The sequence below is a fragment of the Canis lupus genome, chromosome 25 (assembly GCF_011100685.1).
Source record: "Canis lupus familiaris isolate Mischka breed German Shepherd chromosome 25, alternate assembly UU_Cfam_GSD_1.0, whole genome shotgun sequence".
In the NCBI taxonomy this organism is placed as follows: Eukaryota; Metazoa; Chordata; class Mammalia; order Carnivora; family Canidae; genus Canis; species Canis lupus.
In genome coordinates this window covers 17607950-17628667 of record NC_049246.1, presented here as the reverse complement: position 1 = coordinate 17628667, position 20718 = coordinate 17607950, and the positions used below count along the sequence as shown (strand labels likewise).

General features: G+C 35.1%; 1 protein-coding gene across 7 annotated transcripts in view; it reads left to right on the top strand.

Annotated features, from left to right (window-relative positions):
- The first annotated feature begins 69 nt into the window (after positions 1–69).
- The window catches only part of IFT88 (intraflagellar transport 88), a 135586-nt gene continuing 114937 nt past the window's right edge, over positions 70–20718 (top strand). For 3 of the 7 annotated variants that reach the window (XM_038573510.1, XM_038573511.1, XM_038573512.1), the window contains exons 1-3: positions 107–237; positions 4698–4793; positions 8495–8557. In XM_038573510.1, the coding sequence (XP_038429438.1) occupies positions 4704–4793; positions 8495–8557 (153 nt within the window). In that variant the 5' untranslated portion in view covers positions 107–237; positions 4698–4703. The other 4 variants (XM_038573513.1, XM_038573509.1, XM_038573508.1 and 1 more) reach the window with 4 other exon arrangements.

The following is a 20718-nucleotide window of genomic DNA, read 5'->3' as shown; positions in this document are numbered from 1 at the left end:
CGCCCTCCTCTCCGGCCCCGCCCCGCCCCCGGCTCGCCCCCTCCCGGCCGCCCTCCTCTCTGGCCTCGCCCCCGCCCGGCTCTGGCGCGGAGGACTGTGGGAGCCGTTTCCTTGGATTCCGCGCGTGGCAACGACTCGGGCGCAGCGCTCTGGCCTAGGCGGGCTGTTAGTAGATTCTCGAGAAAGCCGCGTCGTTCCCCGGCAGACTCGCGGTCGTCGTGCTCCCCTCACCGCGAGGTAGGAGAAGGGCCAGGGCGGAGGAGCGCCTGAGCCGCGGCGGGCGGTGGTGGGAGGCCGGGAGGCACCTCCCCGGCGGCGCCTCCCTCCGCCCCGCCCGGCTGCCCGGCTGCGCGGCCCGCCCGCCCCCCCCCGGCCCATTCCAGCCCCGCCCCTCGGGACCGGGTGCTGCTGCTGTCGGCGGGGCGGCGCACCGGCCGGCGGTCCCACAGCGGCCCGGCTCCGCTGGCAGGCTCGACCCACAGGAGACCTTTCCTCCAGCCTTTGCATGTCGTAGCAGATACAGGTCACATTCATCCTTAGTTTTTTGTTATGTAAGCCTTTTGAAGATTTCCAATAAAACATTTAATTTGTGAATTAGGAGAGGACACCGCAGAAGCCGTAAACCTGTGCTTGGTCTCACAAAGATGAAGCAGAATTCCAAAGACTTGGAGTATTGTTTTTCCAAGATTCTTTCTAGGGCTAAAGTTCCACTTTTCCTTTTACCAAGTGGGTTTTCTGGTTGTGAGCTTCTGAGGAACTACAGTGGGCATCTTGGATGTGGACTATTCGCCATAGTCTGTGGTAGAGTATCATAAAAAAAAGGGCGACTTTTACATTTTTTTAAAAAAGGTGTTATCGGCATTTGATTTATATTGTGGTAGTATTATCCCCAGGTTGTTTCAACATGAGTGGCATTCTAGGTGCACAAACTGCTTTTGATGGCTTGGGGGATCCAGAAAACCGAAGTTGTATTTGTTCTGCTACCCGTACTTCACCTCCCCTGGCCTTACTTTCTACATCTTTTAAATTAATTTGCTCACTATATGTCTGTTCAGCAAAAGTCTCGGACGTAAACTAATTCCACTGTGCTTGCAACCCAGCAGGAAGGATATCTAGTTCTAAAAGTTACTTGTTTTCATGACGTGCATGTAAGCTGTGTGGACGGAAATAGGACTCATACTCAGAAGGTTCTTGGTTAGCAAAAACCCTCACAGTGGGGTTCTCAGACAAGCATCATCAGCAACACTTGGGAACTTGTTAGGAATGCACACTGTGAGGGCCGAGGGGTGGTCGTGACTCCCATCAGGACCTAATGAGTCACAGACTCTGCTGCTGGGGGAGTAACAATCTGTATTTTAGCAATCCCCGAGGTTTCCTATGCATGCTAAAGTTTGAGAACCACTAACATAGCATTTTCTGAGCTAATGTTTTAAAGATATTTTCTATATCTTATATGAATGACTTATTTTTTAAATTTTTATTTCTTGTAGTTGACATACACCTTATGTGAATTTCAAGTGTGCAAGACAGTGATTTGAAATTTATGTACATTCCAAAAGGATCACAATAAATCTAGTTACCATCTGTCACCAAAGTTACTACGATATTATGACTATAATCTCTTTGCTATAATTTACATCCCCATGACTTATTTTATAGCTGAGAGTTTGTATACCAGTGACTTTTAATGCCATTAGTGGTATTTGAAGTGAACGTTTCTACCTGATTGACATTTTCTTTCATAGTAGTGAGTTTTCATCTCTAAAAAGTAATGAAAGGTTAACTTAAAAGACCTAAATGTAAGGGCTAAAGCTATAAAGCTCTTAAAAGAAAACAGATGTAAATCTTCTTGAGGTTAGGCAGTGGGTTTTTTTTAGATGTGACACTAAAAGCACAAGCAACCGAGGGAAAAAAATGGGTAGATTGTACATCATCAAAATTCAAAGGATACTTCAAAGAATACTATCAAGAAAATGAAAGGACAGTGCATAGAATGGGATAAAAATATTAATGTATAAAGAATATTTGTAACTCAGGTAAAACAAATAACCCAGGTTTTAAAAATGGGCGAAGCATCTTAACGACATTTCTCCAAAGACATACAAGATGTCAATAAGCATAGGAGAAGATGCTCAACATCATTAGTCGTCAAGGAAATGCAAATCAAAACCACAGATACCGTTAAATGCCCATTAGAATAGCTATCATCAAAAAGAGGGACAATGACCGGTGTTGGTTAGGACATGGAGAAATTGGAATCTTCATGCATTGCTGGTGGAATGTAAAACGTGCAGCCACTTTGGAATCTAGGAGCTCCTCCAAAAATTAAATGTAGAGTTGCCGTATGACCCAACAATGTCGTTCCTAGTCTACACTCGATAGAATTGAAAATTTATGTCCACACTAAATCTCCACCAATGTTTGTAGCAGCTTCAGTATTAATAACCATAGAGTGAAACAACCCAAATGTTTATTAACTAATAAATAGATAAAATATAATTCAATCATAAAAAGGAATGAAGTACTGATGCATGCTACAACATGGATGAACCTTGAAAACATTATGTTAAATGAAAGAAACCAGACATAAACGGCTATGTATTGGATAATTCCATTTGATTGGTAAAAAAAATTTTGATTGATGATTCCATATGAAATGTCCAGAGTTGGCAAATCCATAGAGACAAAGTAGATTAGTGCTATAGGCTGGGAGGAGGGACGAATGAAGAATGACAGCTAACAGGCTCCCGGAGTATAGAGTGATGAAAACGTTCTGGAATTAGATAGTGGTGGTGGTTGCACAACCTTGTGAATATACTAAAAACCACTGAATTATACACCTTAAAAAGGTAAAATTTATTGTATGTAAATTATACAAAAAATTAATAATTTTATATTTCACATTTAAAAATTTTTTTAATGGTTACAAGTAGCTACATATGTTTGGTGTTATACTGAGCATTAAGATTAGGCTGAAATTTTTGATGGAATTTACTGGCACACTTAAAATTGTACAGGCTTTAAAGAGAATAAGTATTTTAAGGTAAAGTAGTTCAATACTACATTTCTTGGTTAGCTAGCCTGCCCCTTCCCCCAAATTGCCTAAAATATTTCTCCATTTGAATGATTCCTTGTCTGAGAATTCTTCCAGAATTCTTGAGTAATTACTACATCTACAGTACTACATCTACAGTATATGTATACAGTAATTATAATTCCTCCACACTTCTATTTTACTTTGCTCTGACATCTGTTTTATTCTGTCTTGCATTTTTTCTTTCAACACTTTATTATGAAAATTTTCAGATGTACAGTAAAGCTTAAAGAATTTTTTTTAAAGATTCATTTATTCATAAGAGACACAGGGAGAGAGAGAAGCAGAGGGAGAAGCAGACTCCATGCAGGGATTTGATCCCGGGACTCCAGAATCACGCCCTGGGCCGAAGGCAGGCACTTAACCGCTGAGCCACCCAGGGATCCCCAAGCTTAAAGAATTTTACAGTGAACATCATAACTGTTACATAGATTCTACCATTAACATTTTTCTATACTTGCTTTATCACAAACCTATTCATTATTTCCATGTTATTTTTATGCACATCAAACTACATTACAGATATTAAGCTTTCCCTTAAATATTTAAGTATGCATATTAATTGTAGTTTGAATTTTTAAAAAAATTCTTTTTTTTTTCTGTTAAGAAAAAATGTATAATGAAAAGAAAAATTTCAAGTATGCACTTATTGAGTTTTTGCAAGTGTATACCAGTATAACTCAAACCCCTAACAGGATATAGAATACTTATCACCCTAGAAAATTCTATAATCCTGCACTTTTCCATTCAATCTCTAGTCTCCATACCTAAAAAGCAACCACTGTTCTGATTGTTTTCTACAATAGTTTTGCCTGTCCTATAATTTTAAATTAATGAAACCATACATAAGGTACTGTTTTGTGAGACTTCTTTCACTCAACATAATTCTTCCATATTATATGTGTCGTCAGTGCATTATTTTTTATTGCTGAATAATACTTCATTGCATAAATATGCTGCATTTTGGTTATCCTTTCTGTTGATGGGCACCTGGCCTGTTCCTAGTTTTCGACTATTAAGAACAAAGCTCCTATGAACATTTGCATATTAATATTTTTATGGACCTCTGTTTTCATTTCCTTCAGGTAAGTACTTTGGGATGGAATTGTGGGTTCATAAGAAAGAAATGTTAATTTTATGAAACGACCACACTTTTTTTCCAAAATTGTGCCATGTTACACCCCCAAAAACAATGTATGACTGTTTAGATTACTCCATATCTTTGCTGACCTATTATGTTGTTGGTTTTTTAAGTTTAGCCATTGTGGCAGGTACGTAGTGGTTTCTGCATTGCATTATAATTTACATACCTTCTTCTTTCTGCACTTGATACTAAGTTCTTTGAAAATAAGGGCAACCAACTGTACTCCTTTAGTGCCTGTCACTGGCCTTTTAATGTAATAAGTATGGAATAAATGTGAAATGAGAGCAACAAATGCATGTTTTAACACCTAGTTTTGAGAATTTGATGTGAAAAAAATTTCAAGTCATAAAAATATGTAGCAATAAATTTGACCAGAAAGGTTTTAAGTAGTTATATTTTATTTCAATTATGAATTATTTCATATATCAGGAATATATTTACACTGCCAATTTTTCATAGGTACAAATGATGCAAAATGTACACCTGGCTCCAGAGACAGATGAAGATGATCTTTATTCTGGTTATAATGACTACAATCCAACCTATGATACTGAGGTAAAAAAAAAAAAATCTGGTTTTTTATGTTGGTCTTTATGAAAACTTTGGATTTGAGTATTCTGCTTTATTATGCTTTAGATTAAATAAACTGGTTAAAAGCCTAGAAAAGTGCTATTACTGAATTCTGTACTACCTTCTAATAATACTAATTGCAGCAAAAGGGGAAACCATGAAAAAGTTACATAAACAAATTAGGATCAATTATATACTTGTCTTTTCCAGCACTAGCTATCTGAATGTGTAAGTAAAAAGAATTAAATCATTTAAAGTATCTAAAACCAGTTTTCTTAAGTGCTCTGATTTTGAATGTTATATAGTGATTTTTTAATTAAATTATATGAGTCTTTTATAGAAAACTTAAACAGAAATAAGCATCAAGAAAAATTATATCACAGAAACTGTCACTATCCAGAGATAAATGTTAACTAACATATAATGCTTATCTCACCAAACATTTCTCTATACAATTTATTTGTGTCTCTATATATTTTTGGATGAAATGGTATCATTCTATGTGTATTGTTTTGTAACCTGCTTTTTGTCTTATATAAATATTTAAATTCATGTCAGTAATTATTTATCTACTTAGTATTTAATGGGATAGTAAACTAAAAGATGAAATTGTTATTAAGACAAATATTTGAAAAAAAAAAAAGACAAATATTTGAACTTTTAAAAAGAAATTTGAATGTTTTCAAAAACATTTGTTTTTTGTAAATCTGTTTATATCATTGTGAGAGTTAGAGTTTCTACACCGTTAAACAAAACAAAACTTTTTTATAAAGTTATCTTGAATTAGTGCCTGAAAAAAGTTAGGGTGAAGCATATGGTTGTTAATTTTTTTGCTAGTATATTATAATCAAATGCTAGCTTTTATAGGACTTTATATGAAGTTAGGAAATATTATTCTATTCTAGAGTTTTTCATATAGCTTTTAGTCATTTTTCATTTTTTTTCCTCTGGAGAAAAATGGTAGTCTGTGAATGTGAGACCTAGAAACAAAACAAGGAAATATTACAGAAACTGTTTATTCTATGTGAAATAAAAATCTAAGAGATATGATCATTTACAGAAAATTTAAAGAATACAGAAGTTTGAAGAAAAACAATGTAAATCCTATCACCCAAAGATCACCTATATTAAGTATATATCACCTGACATTTTGCTATCTTTTAATATACACAAGTGTTTGTTTCTCTCCTTATATACACTGTGTATACACAGATATTATATAGACTCCTTTTTAAAAACCTATATTGAAACATAGATGTTTTCCTAAGTTTGCATAAATTTTGAAAACCACTGAACTCTTGCCCTTTTTCTGGGTTTTGAAAGTTTTAAGTATAAAAAATGTACATGCTCACTATTGAAAACAAAATAATCCCATCACTCCAAATAATTACTGTTAACATTTGGTTGCTTTCTTTCCTTCATGCATACATATACAGTTTTTTGTTTTTTTTTTTTGCACATTTGGAATTGAACTAGCATTTATTTACTTTTCTATTTGCTTTTTTACATTTAACTACATCATAAGCAATGTCTCATGATACTAAAAATTTAAATACATTTGACCCTTGAACAACATGGTGTTTAGGGATACCAACCCACCTCCTCCTTCCCCCCATGCAGTCAAAATTCCACATATAACTTTTGATTTCCCCAAAACATAACTACTAATAACCCAGTGTTGACCAGAAGCCTTACTGATAACATCATCAAGTAACACATATTTTGTATGTTATATATACATCATATACTGAATTCTTAACAATAATTTCTTTCTCTTAATTTTTTCAGTATTTTTAGGCTTGATGGTTTGTGAGTTTTTTTCAAATTGTCACAAATCTCAAAAAATTTCCCAATATATTTATTGAGGAAAAAAATCCATGTATAAGTAGACCCACGCAGTCCAAACCGAATGTTATTCAAGGTCAACTGTATAATTTTAATTGCTGCATTTTACTGAATATGTATAGTTGATTAGAACTATTTTTAGATCATAAGATATTTATTTCCAATCTTCTGTTGTAAATAACAACTATGAACAATTTTATGCATAAATGACTTTCTGTATTTTGAGCAAACATTTCCTGACTAGAGTCCCAGAAGTGGAATTAATAGATCATGAATATGATCACTTTCAAAGAACCAGAGAAACTTCCTAACTTCTCAGATCATCAATGTAGCTTCACTGTTTAATTCAAAGAGAATATTCAGAATGCCAGACACGGAAAAAAAATAGTAAAGTAAAAGGACACTTGGTTTACCCATGGTTTTCTTATATCTTAATTAATTAGAATAATAACAAACTTAATTTATAAATGAATTAATTGAAATAGTTTCTAAGATGTTCATAGATTATGCAAATTGCTGATAAAATCATAAAGAAAAATTCCAAAAGTTTGTTAGTGTGGTATTTGTAATTAGAGAGTTTGTTGACAATTTTTAGTTTGTCATTTAGTTAGAATTCATTCAGCTGATTAATCAAATTTTATTTATTGTTTAGGAATATTAGAAGCCTCCCTTTTCCTAAGGGATCTGCTAGAGTAGGATAATTAATTATGCTAAAGGTTGCCGTTGGCTTTATACTTCATATGAAAATTGCCTAGTTTCCATAACTAACTGAGAATTGTGTACTCATTAATTTTGTGTAGTTGATATGGAAGGTCATAAGGATTATTTAAGGTAAAAATTAAAGAATGATTGGGCATAATAAAATCACGTTTAAAGTGCATTTTATTAACATCCTGGTTATATAAACATTTTACTTTATTTGCAGAGGTTTTTAAAAGTTAATTGATAGTGACTCTTTTAACTTACTGTTTGTATTTTTTTTTCTTTAACAATCAGAAAGTATGTTTTTGTGGGAACTAGACTGACATAAACTAGAGGCAAGTTTGACAATTGCCCGTGACATGTATGTGAGGGGTTAGAGCCAGAGTTTATATTGGTGAAGGACTAGGAAATAAAGGCTGTTTGGAAGGTTGGGGTTGGCAAGACTGGGTGCTTTTGAGAGAGTGTAAAAATGGCATTTGTGATGGAAACCCAGGAACATTTGTACTTTGCTTTTATGCTACTTTCCTCATCTTTCCTGATAAAGAATATGAATACACACAGGAATCAGCAAAGCATAATAACATCTTACTTCAACTGAGGCTTTGGTTCCAAGTGGGACAGCAGATTGGACCCTGTGGATCATTCTCTTTGCTCAGCTCCATTCTGAATTCCATACTTGACTTCTCCAGCAAAATAAAATGACCTAAGGTTTTTCAAGATGGGGCTATTAACCATGGTCCCAGCATATAGAGGAGGAGAGAGTGGGAGAGGAAGAAATGTGGGTCTCTGCTCTTACTGCTCTAGCTATTTGGAAGAAAGAAACAGAAGAAAGGCCATGTCCTTCTGTACTTGATCTTGTAACCAGGGATAATGGTACTACGCATTTAAACAGTGGTCAATAAAATATCCTTACAGTTGATCAACATTACCAGTACTACTCTTCCTAGACAAGGAAGGAGCCTTGATATTTGGGTAGCATGAAGGGGAGCTTTGAGGACAGCAGTTCTTGAGCCACTACCTGGCTGTCAACACATGGGGTAAGATGAATTATAGAGGATCATGAATACCAAACAGAAGACATTAAACTTTTTTTTAATTCTCACATCATGTTGAATGTTAAATTTGCCTTTTCATTTTAGGAATTAGAGAATGACACAGCTTTTCAGCAAGCAGTGAGAACTAGCCATGGCAGAAGACCTCCAGTAAGTAAATTGTTTTTGCTGTGGTGAAAAAACACAACATAAAATTTGCCATCTTAACCATTTTTATTTATTTAATTTAATTTTTCAATTTCAGTTGTTAATACAGTGTTATATTAGTTTCGGGTACTCTGTATAGTGAATCAACAATTACATATATCACTTGGTGCTCATCACAGCAAGTGCCCTCCTTAATCCCCATCACCTATTTCACCTATCCATTCACCCACCTTCTCTCTGGTAACCATTAGTTTATTCTCTATAGCTAAGAGTCTGTTTCTTGATTTGTCTTTCCTTTGTTTGTTTGCTTGTTTCCCTTTGTATAAATTCCACATATGAGTGAAATCAAATGACATTTGTCTTCATCTTACTTCACTTAGCATTATACTCTCTAGCTTCATCCATTTCCTTGAAAATGGCAAGATTTCATTCCTTTTTATGAATAAATAAATAATTTTGTTATATATATAACAAAAATATATATATACATACCATCAATTATATATATATACACACATATATATATACATACATACACATATACATACATATATACATACCTTTTCTTTGTCCATTCATCAATTGATGGACACCTGGGCTGTTTCTATAATTTGGCTATTGTAAATGATGCTACTGTAAACATAGGGGTGCATGAATCCCTTTGAATTCGTGTTTTTGTATTCTTTGGGTAAATACTAGTGTAATTGCTGGATCATAGGATAGTTCTATTATTCACTTTTTGAGAAACCTTCATATTGTTTTCCACAGTGGTTATATCAGTTTGCATTCCCACTAACAGTGCAAGAATATTCCTTTTCTCTTCACATCCTTGCCCATGCCTGTTGTTTCTTGTGTTGTTGATTTTAGCCACTCTGACAACAGGTATGAGGTGGTAGCGCATTGTAGTTTATATTTGCATTTCTCTGATGATAAGTGATGATGAACATCTTTTCATGTGTCTGGGTGTCTTTTTTGGAGAAATGTCTGTTTATGTCTTCTGCCCATTTTTTAAGTGGATTATTTGTTGGATGTTGAGTTTTATAAGTTCTTCATATATTTTGGATGGTAACCCTTTATTGGATAGGTCATTTGCAAATATCTTCTCCCATTCCATAGGTTGCCTTTTGGGTTTTATTAGATTGGTCCTTTGCTGTGCAGAAGCTTTTTATTTTGATGTAGTCCCAAAGTTTTTTTTTGCTTTAATTTTCATTGCCTCAGGGGACCAATCTAGAAAAAAGCTGCTATGACCAATCCCAGAGAAATTATTGCTTGTGCTTTCTTCAAGGATGTCTTTGGTTTTAGATCTCACATTTAAATTTTTAACCCATTTTGAGAGTTATTTCTGTGTATGGTGAAAGAGAATACTTCAGTTTCATTCTTTTGCATGCGGCTGTCCTGTTTTTCGAGCACCAATTTATTGAAGAGATTGTCTTTTTCCCATTAGGTATTCTTTCCTGCTTTGTTGAAGATTAATTGACCATATAGTTGTGAACTCATTTCTGTATTTTCTGTTCTTCTGTTCCATTGCCTATGTGTCTGTTTTTGTGCCGGTATTGTACCGGTTTTGATCACTACAGCTTTGTAATATAACTTAACATCCGAATTGTGGTGCCTCCCACTTTGCCTTTCTTATTCAAGATTGCTTTAGCTATTGAATGTCTTTTGTGCTTCCATACTAGTTTTGGGTTGTTTGTTCTTGTTCTGTAAAAAATGCTGTTGGTTTGAAAGGGATTGCATTAAATGTGTAGATTGCTTTGGGTAGTATCGACATTTTAATGATATTTGTTGTTACCATCCATGAGCATGAAATATCTTTCCATTTGTATCCTCTTCAGTTTCTTTCATTAGTGTTTTGTAGTTTTCGGAGTACAGGTCTTTCACCTCTTTGGTTAGATTTATTCCTAGGTATCTTACTATTTTTGGTGCAATTGTAAATGGGATTGATTCCTTAATTTCTCTTTGTACTGCTTCATTATAGAAACGCAACAGATTTCTCTGTTGATTTTGTGTCCTCTGACTTTACTGAATTCGTTTATCAGTTTTACCAGTTTTTTTGGTGGAATTTTTTGGGTTTTCTACATAGAATATCATGTCATCAGCAAATAGTGAAAGTTTTACTTCTTCCTTGCCAATTTGGATGCCTTTTATTTCTTTCTGTTGTTTCATTGCTTATGGCTAAGACTTCCACTACAACGTTTAATAAAAGTGAGAGTGGACATCCCTCTCTTATTCCTGACTGTAGAGGAAAAGCTATCAGTTTTTCTCCATTTAGGATGATGTTAGCTGTGGGTTTTTCATATATGCCCTTTATTATGTTGAAGTATGTTGCCTCTAAACCTCCTCTGTTGAGGGTTTTTATCAGGAATGGATGTTGTACTTTGTCAAATGCTTTTTCTGCATCTATCGAAATAGTCACATGGTTTTTAGCCTTCCTCTTATTAACGTAGTATATCACATTGATTGATTTGCAAATATTGAACCACTCTTGCAGCCTAGGAATAAATCCCACTGATCATAGTCAATAGGTTGTTTAAAATGTATTACTGGATTCAGTTGGCTAGTATTTTGTTGAGAACTTTTACATTTATGTTCCTCAGAGATACTGGCCTGTAGTTCTCTTTGTTGGGTGTTGCCTTTATCTGGTTTTGGTATCAGGATAATGCTGACTTATAGAATAAATTTGGAAGTTTTCCTTTTCAATTTTTTAGAATAGTTTGAGCTTTCATATTTGGTAGAATTTGCCTGTAAGCCATCTGGTCCTGGAGTTTTGTTTTTTGGGATATTTTGATTACTGATTCAATTTCTTGGCTCGCTATTGGTCTCTTCAGATTTTCTATTTCTTCCTTTTTAAAGTTGGTAACTTAGGAATTGATCCGTTTCTTCTAGGTTGTCCAGTTTGTTGGTATATAGTTTTTCATTACATTCTCTTATAACTGTATTTCTGTACTGTTGTTATTTCTCCTCTCATTTATGACTTTATTGATTGGGATTCCTTCTCTTTTTTCCTTGATAAGCCTGGCTAGAGGTTTATCAATTTTATTAATTTTTTCAAAGAACCAGCAATGGCTTCATTGCTCTATTGTTTTTTTAGTTTCTGTATAATTTATTTATGCTCTGATCTTTATTCCTTCCTTCTGCTAATTGATTCTTTGTTTACATTCTTTTTCTAGCTCCTTTACTGTAAGATTAGGTTGTTCATTTGAGACTTTTCTTGCCTCTTGAGATAGGTCTGTGTTATTCTATACTTCTGTCTTGGAACCACGATTGCTGTATCCCAGAGGTTTTGGGCTCTTGTGTTTTCACTTTCATTACTTGGCATGTACTTTATTTCTTCTTTATGTCCTTTGACCTATTCACTGTTTAGTAGCATGTTCTTTAACTTCCATGTATTTGTGGTCGTTACAGATTTTTTCTTGTTGACTTCTAGTTTCATAGTGTTGTGGCCTGAAAAGGTGCATGGTATGACATTGGTCTTCTTGAACTGGTTGTGACCTGTTTTGTGGCCTAATATATGATCTATTTTAGAGAATGTTCTATGTGCACTTGAAATAATGTGTATTCCGCTGTTTTAGGTTAGAATGTTCTGAATATATCTGTTAAATTATCTGTTCCCATGTGTCATGCAAAGTTATTGTTTCCTTGTTGATTTTCTGTGTAGATTATCTATCCATCAATGTAAGTAAGGTCTCATACTACTATTGTATTATCCATTAGCTTCATGTTGGGTCCATAAATATTTACACAATTGTTATGTCTTCTTGTTGGTTGGCTTGTCCCCTTTATTACTATGTACTGTCCTCTGTGTCATTACAGTCTTTGTTTTAAAGTCTAGTTTGTCTGATATAAGTACCACTACTCTGGCTTTCTTTTAACATCCGTTTGCATAGTAGATGTTTCTCCATTCCCTCACTTTCAGTCTGCAGGTGGCTTTAAGTCTAAAATGAGTCTCTTGTAGGCAGCATATAGATGGGTCTTGTTTTTTTTTTATCCATTCTGTCACCCTATATCTTTTGATAGGAGTGTTAGTCCATTTACATTAAAAGTAATGATTGATAGATGTGTATTTTTTGCCACTTTATTGCTTGTTTTGTGGTTGTTTCTGAAGATTTTCTCTGATCCTTTATCAGTCTCTGTTTCATGGCTTGCTGTTTTCTTTAGTGATACATTTGGATTTCTTTCTCTTTTCTTTGTATATAATTCATTAGTAGTTTTTGATTTGTGGTTACCATTTGGTTTGTATATAGCAGCTTCTGCATGTAGTAGTCTATCTTAATGGTCGTTTAAGTTTGAACCCATTCTTTACTCCTGTCCTCCACACGTTTTAGGTATATGGTGTCATATTTTATATCCTTTTATTTTGTGAGTTCCTTGGCTGATTTTTTTTATAGAAATATTCATTTTTACTGCCTGTTTCCTACTTTCTTACTGTCGCTTTTGGTCTTTCCTTGCCACTCAGAGAATCTTTTTTTTTTTTTTTTTTCCACTCAGAGAATCTGCTTTAACATTTCTTCCCAGGCTGGTTTAGTGGTCATGAACTCATTCAGTTTTTGTTTGTCTGGGAAACTCTTAATCTCCCCTCCTATGCTGAATGATAGCCTTGTTAGATAGAGTAATCTTGTCGGAAGATTTTTCCCATTTAGCACATGCCCCTCCCTTCTGGCTTGGAAAGTGTCTGCTGAAAAATCTCTGGCTAGCTTAATGGATTTTCCCTCATAAGTTACTGCCTTCTTTTGTCTTGCTGCTTTTAATATTTTTTCTTTATCACTATATTTTGCCATTTTAATTATAACATGTCTTGGTGTTGGTCTACTTTTGTCAATTTTGATGAGGGTTCTCTTTGCCTCCTGGATCTGGATGTCTCTTTTCTTCCCCAGATTAGGGAAGCTTTCAGCTATTATTTCTTCAAATAAGTTTTCTGCCCCCTTTTTTCTCTTTTCTTCTGGGTCTCCTATAATATGGATGTTACTACATTTGGTGGAGTCATTGAGTCCCTAAGTCTATTCTCACTTTGCAGAATTCTTTTTTCTCTCTTTTGTTCAGCCTGATTACTCTCCACTGCTCTGTCTTCTAGGTCATTAATTCATTCCTCTGCTTCTTCCAGCCTTTTGTTCCTTCCACCAAGCATGTTTCTCATTTCATTTATTGTACTTTTATCTCTGCTATGTTATTCTTTATCTTGTGTTAGGGTGTCATTCATGTATTCTACTCTTCTCAAGTCCACTGAGTCTCTTTATGATCATTTCTTTAAATTCTCTATCCAGCATGTTACTTATATCTGTTTTGCTTAGATCTCCTGCTGTGGCCTTCTCCTGTTCTTTCATCTGGAACACATTCCTCTGTCTTCTCATTTTGTCTAAGTCTTTGTGCTTGTTTCTGTGTGTTAGGAAAGTCTTCTTCTTCTATCATGTCTTCTGTTCTTGAGGGTAATGGTGTGTAGTGCCCTGCCATGTAGCTTCCCCTGCTCCCCAGAGCCTGGAGCTTCCAGGAGTGTCTCCAGCGTGTGCTGTGTGTACTTGCTGTTGTATCCTGGCCACTTTATCCCTCAAGCCCGTTGTCTGCAGAAGCTCTCTTTGCCTGCTGTGGGCAGTGTCTGGTCCCTGGCCCGAATGTGGCAAATTTTAATGAGGTGTGCTCTGACCTATTTGTGAAATGAGACTTGTTGCCACTGCCACCAAAACCAAGGCCTCACAAAATTCTTGGGTCAGGAGGTGTGGTGTTGGTAGCGGTATGGGCTGGTTTTCTCAAGGGAGGGGTCTGTAGTGCTGGGACTTACACAATCCTGACTGCAAAGTGCATTTTCACTGATATGTGAGGATAGGGGTGGAAGTAAGCAAGTTAATTAATAAAGATCTCCGCTGTGTTGGTTCCTACAGGTAGTTTTATGCTTATGTTGAAGCGCAATAGAGGAAAATGACAACAGTCAATTTATTTGTTTCCGAAGTGGTCTATGAACACTGTCTCCCTGGGATGGGCTCTGACTTGAGTGAATAACCTGCCCACTATGTGCCCCAGGCACTCTTTGGATCGCTGTTTCTATGCCTTGTGTCTGCAGATTGTTTACTGCCTTCTATGCAAGAGCAGCACAATGCCATCCAGGGTGTATCCTAGCCAAGCCTGCTAACATTTAAAACTCTAGGCTTTAAGACCCACTACTTGCTAGAATCCATGAAATTTGACTCTTCTCACTTTCCAAGCCAATTTCTATGGGAATTGGTTTTCCCCCATGCACTCTCTTGTGTTTAGTCTGTCTCTCACCCTTCACCATCACCATAGCTCCCTTTCCACTGCAGCAGCCATGTTTCTCTCCTAAACCCCATCCTACCTTCTTCAATGTGTCCTCTTCTCTACCTTTAGTTATAGTTTGTTCTGCCAGTCTTCAGATTGATTTCTGGAGTATTTAGAATGATTTGATAGTTATCTAGTTCTGTTTGTGGGCTGAGGTGAGCCTAGAGTCCTTTTTATCTACTACCATCTTCTCCAGTCCCTCCTCATTATAACCAGTTTTAAATGCATGGTTCAGTACATTAAGTATATTCTCATTCTTGTGAAACAGGTCTCCAGAACTTTTTTGCCCTCCCAAACTGAAACTCTACCCATTTAAAGAACTGTGCATCATCCCTCCAGCTCCTGGCAACCATCTTTCTACCTTCTGCCTCTATGAATTTGAATTTGACTACTTTAGGTACCTCGTATATGTGCAATTATGCAGTCTTTGTCTTTTTGTGATTGGCTTTTAGTTCACTTAGCATAATGTCTTCAAGTTCATCTATATTGTAGGATGTAACAAGATTTTCTTCCTTTTTAAGATTAATAATCCATTGTATTTATATATATCACATTGCCTTCTATGGATATGTTGTCTACCATGGATACTTGGGGTATCCTACCTTTCACTATTATGACTACTACTGCTATGAGCGTAGGTTTGCAAATGTCTCTTCCCAACTCTGGTTTTAGTTCTTTGGATGTATACCCAGAAGTAAGATTGCTACATCCCATGGTAATTCTATTTTGAATTTTTTGAGGAACCTACTGTTTTTCCATAGCAGTTGCACCATTTTACAATCCCACTAACAATAATAGGGTTCTATTTTTTCTACAACCTCACTGATATTTACCTTCTATTTTTTTGATAGTAACAATTTTAATGAGCATACAGTGATTCTTAATTGTGATTTTGATTGGCATTTCTCCAATGATGAGTAATCCTGAATTTCTTTTTGTGGCCTTGTTGGCCATTTGTATGTCTATTCAAGTTCTTTGCCAATGTTTTAACTAGGTTATCTGATTTTTTTTGTTGTTGAGCTATAGGTGTTTATATATTCTGGATATTAACCGTTTATCAGATATATGATTTGCATATTTTTCCCATTTCATAGGTTGCCTTTTCATTTTGTTTGTGTCCTTTGATGTACAAAAGTTTTTACTTGATATAGTGTCATTTTTCTGTTTTCACTTTGTTACCTATCAAATCCAAGAAATCACTGCTGCATTCAATATCATGAAATTTTTCCACTGTGTTTTCCTCTAGGAGTTTTAGTTTTAAGTTTTATGCTTAGGCCTTTAATGCACTTTGAGTTAAATTTTTGTGTGTCAGTATAAGAGTAGGCTCTAATTTCATTCTTTTCAAGTAGATATATAGCTTTCCCAGCACTGTTTGTTGGAAAAACTAACCTTTCCTCATTATGTAGTCTTCACACCTTTGTTGAAGATCATTTGACTATAAATAGGAAGGTTTTTCCATTGGTTTGTTTGTATTTATGCCATTACCACACTGTTTACATATAGTAGCTTTAATGAAATGAATTTTAGGATGAATTTTCTACTACTTCAAAAAAGGACATTGGGATTTTGGTAGAGATTGCACTGAATCTCTAGATTGTTTTGAGTAGTATCAACATCTTAATATTAAGTTTTGTAGTCCTTCAATGTAGGATGACTTTATTTTTGTGTTTAATTTCTTTCCACAGTGTTTTGTAGCTTTCAGTGTATCCAGTGAATTTTAAAGTATTTTAGATCAAAAAGCTTCTTGATACTCTTGAGAATGTATTAATTATATAAAGCATTGGAATGTATTTACCTTAAAGGCTCATTGTTTAAAAAATATTTGCCTTTCTAGTTTTTAAAATTACATGGATATTGATCCTCCAAAACATCAGGACATAATTTACAAATTACTCCTCCTTTGGATTAATCCCCTCTGTTAATTAATCTGTTAATTATGCATTCTACCAATGCATGAATTGTTAGAGTGATGTTTTTCAGTAGTAATATTAACATTTTTGTGTCATGCAAAGCATAGGCATTTGCTTTCTGCAGTGCATGAAATTTGTCAAGCTTTTTTTATAGTTGAAAATAAACAAGGTTGGCACTAAGTAAAATAGCAAAGAAAAGAAAGTTCTATCTGTAATGTTCTATGTCAAATATTCCCTTTTTTGAACTGCTTTTCCGAACTTCTTCACTATTATCTAGCAGTGGTTCTCAGTCCTCCTCCACAACTGTCCCAAGGTACATTTGGCCTGGAGATATTTTTGATTGTCACAACTTGGGTGACTGCCACTGGTATCTAAGGGATAGCCAGCAGAGATGCTGCCAAACATCAGACAATGCAGAGCATACACACATACACACACACACACCTCTGTAAGAAATGTATGGCTTTGCTCTTGGCTGCTGGGAGTGATCTCTAAGCCTTTGGAATATCCTGCCTGATATGTGTATCTTTGTTTGCCAGGGGCTTACAAAGTTAAGAAACTGATATATAGCAACTCTTTTGCTTTAGAAAAAGTGTCCTTTTGCTTTCATCTTCTCTCACTTTGTTACTTTCTCTTTCCTCTCTGCCATATGTATTATTTACCAAAAATAAGTGATTAGTATTAAACCACTTACAATGGAAAGGATCTTGTGAGTAGCTTTCCCATCACATTTATGTAAATGAATTTAGTTTGGTTCCCTACATAAATTTAACCACCTATACATTTAGAGGACACAGTCCTCCACAAAACTATTCTCACTTCTTTTTTTTTTTTTTAATTTTTAATTTTTTTAATTTTTTAATTTTTTTTCTATTCTCACTTCTGACATCAATTTTACATTTAGAGGATTCCCAAAATCACCTTCAGGTTCAGTAATTCTTTGAAAGGGCTCACAGAACTCACTGAAGGCTGTTGTATTCATGGCTTATTACAGAAGAGGGATATGGTTAAAATCTGCAAAGGGAAGAGACACATAGAACAGAGTCTGAGGGGGGCGTCTAAATGTGGAACATCTGGTCATCCTTTTCCTGTGGAATCCTGCATGAAATTAACTTTTCCTGGCCACTGTGTGTGATGACATTACTTACATAGTATTATCTACTAGGGAAGACCACTTACAACTTTCGTATCCAGAGTTTTTACTGGGGCTCTATCATATACTGTCTGTATGGCTGACATTTAGTCTCCAGCCCCTCCTGGGGGTTTAGACTAATACTTCTGGAAGTTAAACTGATATTATGTGTCCTAAAGCTCCCTTCATAAAACACATTGTTCAATTCTCTGGTGGCTGAAGCCCCTGGCACACAAAGCTATGCGTATCAGGCAGGATATTCCAAGGGCCTAGAGATCACTCCCAGTAGCCAAGAGCAAAGCCACACCTTTCTTTGGATAATATTAATTCTTGACTTTACCTTTCACAATGTGTATTTTAATTTTAAGGTTACCTTCATCATGGAAGAAAAATCAGAGGTTGGGCCACCTGGGTGGCTTTTGTGGTTGGGCGTCTGCCTTTGGCTCAGGTCGTGATTTCAGGATCCTGGGATCGAGTCCCCCATTGGGCTCCCTGCAGGGAGCCTCCTCCCTCTGCCTATGTCTCTTCCTCTCTGTCTCTCATGAATAAATAAATAAAATCTTTTTTAAAGAATAGATTGAGTTCTTTCACTAAGCTAATACTAGATTTTAAGCTTTTTTGAAGAGGCATGCTGTCTTGTTCAGTATTATTTTCTTTGCCTACTGTAGATGCTTCATAAATCTTTATTCTGTGACTTAGTAAATAAACAAACATTGTCTTCTATTAAGTGATTTCAAGTATCAGACATCAGGTAATCATTTTATTATGCTGGCCCTTCTTTAGAGATCCTCATTTTATAGATGAAAAAACTATAGCCTAGAGAGGCCAGAGGTCTCACAGTTATCCATAACTGGAGCAGAGCTTAAGTCTCTTGACCCCCTATTGAATGATATTTTCATCACATCCTACTTACTCTGTTAAACAGGGAGAAATCATATAATTTCTATGTGAAAGATATTAAGCTTACTTAAGGGATAAAATTCTACTAGTTCCAAAGGACTTTATAATCTTAGGAAGGAAATAAAATGGATACATGTATTCAAAGCAAAATAAATATTTTTTTTAAAAGTACAAATTCCTGTGGGACCACAAAAAGAAGTTATTTGTCACTAGTTGGGATAATCAGACAAGCTGCTTATAAGATAAATTTACAGTTGCATATTAAAGGGGATGTATAATTAAGAGAGACCTTTAGATATGGGAGGAAAGGCATTGCAGATGAAGGTATAAGGTGAATAAGGAAAGAGACAGTTTAAAATCCACTCTATCTGAAGGGATCAATCCCATACTAAAAATGAAAAAACTAAAACACTGATTTAGTTGTAAGTAGTTAAAAGAATAATGGTCCTTTTCCTTCAGTTTGTTCTTATGGAAAAAATTGCTGAGACTCATATCCTTCCTTTTCAGCTTTTTCAAAGATATGTCAGATCAAGTTTGTTAGCGGTTTTGTTCAAGAGTTCTATATTTTTTACTGATTTTTTTGGGTTGAGGGGCCTACTAGTTCTGTTAGAAAGATGTCAAAATTTACACTATGTGGATTTACTTCTTTCTCAGGGTTTTGCTTTATATATTTGGAGCAAAAAATACTTCAAATTATTGTATTTTTGATGTAAATTGAGCCTTTTATTATTTTTGAAATCATTTATCTCTAGTCCTGCTGTATGTCTATTTTGTCAGATATAAATATATTGATAGGGCTACAGAAGCTCTCTTTTGTCTAGCATTTGCATGATATGTCTTTCCCATCTGCTTACTTCCAATTTTTACATATCCATATTTTTAAGATGTATTTTTCATTAGCAGAATGTAATTCAGTTCTCTTTTCTAAATGTGGTTTGATAATCTTACTCTTTTAGTGAAGCATTTAATCCATTTACGTTTAATGAAATTGCTGATTTAATTTTAATTCATTCTCTTACTGTTTGCGTTTTGGTTTTTCCTGGCTCTTTTATGTATCATTTTCTCTCATTTCTTGCCTTCTTTTGTTCCTTTTTTTGTTATTCCATTTTTCCCCAATGTTATCTTTTGATACATTCTTTGTACATTCTTAAAATTACATTCTTAAAATTATAATACATTCTTAAAATTATAATACTCCTCTTTAAGTTATTAAAGTCTAGTAAAACTTAGTACTATATAACTTCCTGGGCAATGCCAGAATTTTACATTTTCAGCTATCTTTCTCTTCTATAATTTCTATTTATTCCTTTTTATATTTTCCAGTTCTCCACTGAAATTGTCAATCTTGTCTTTTAATTCATTGATTGTATTAAGCAGTTAAAGTTAAAGTCTGTGTTAAAGTCTGTGTCTGACATTTCCATTATATGTATTCTTTTATGAGTTTCTTTCCATTCTTTTGTTTCTCTTTTGGTTAGGTAATCTTGCCTCCTATATGTCTGATTGTTTTTGATTCAATGCCAGGTATTGTAAATGAAAATCTTTAGAAATAATTTAAGCCTGTGTGTCTAAGTTATCCAGTATGATAACCATACTGGTTATATGTACCTTTGAATTATTTAAAATAAAATAAAGTATACAAATTCAGATCCTTATCACACCAGTCACATTTCAGATGCTCAACACCCATATGTGATTTATCAGACAGGGCAGATATAGAACATTTTCATTACTGCAGGAAAGTTCTACTGGATAGCACAGCTCTAGAGGATCTTGTCTTTCACTACGGAATTTACTTTTGTTTATGGTTCTAGAGGCACTAGGAGTCCGGCTTACTTTAATCCTTTTGAGTTTAAGATGATTCTAAATTGGACTTCAATTTTATGAGGGCTTGTATACTTCTCATTTACTTTTCAGTTGTAGACTGTAGCCTTTTGAGA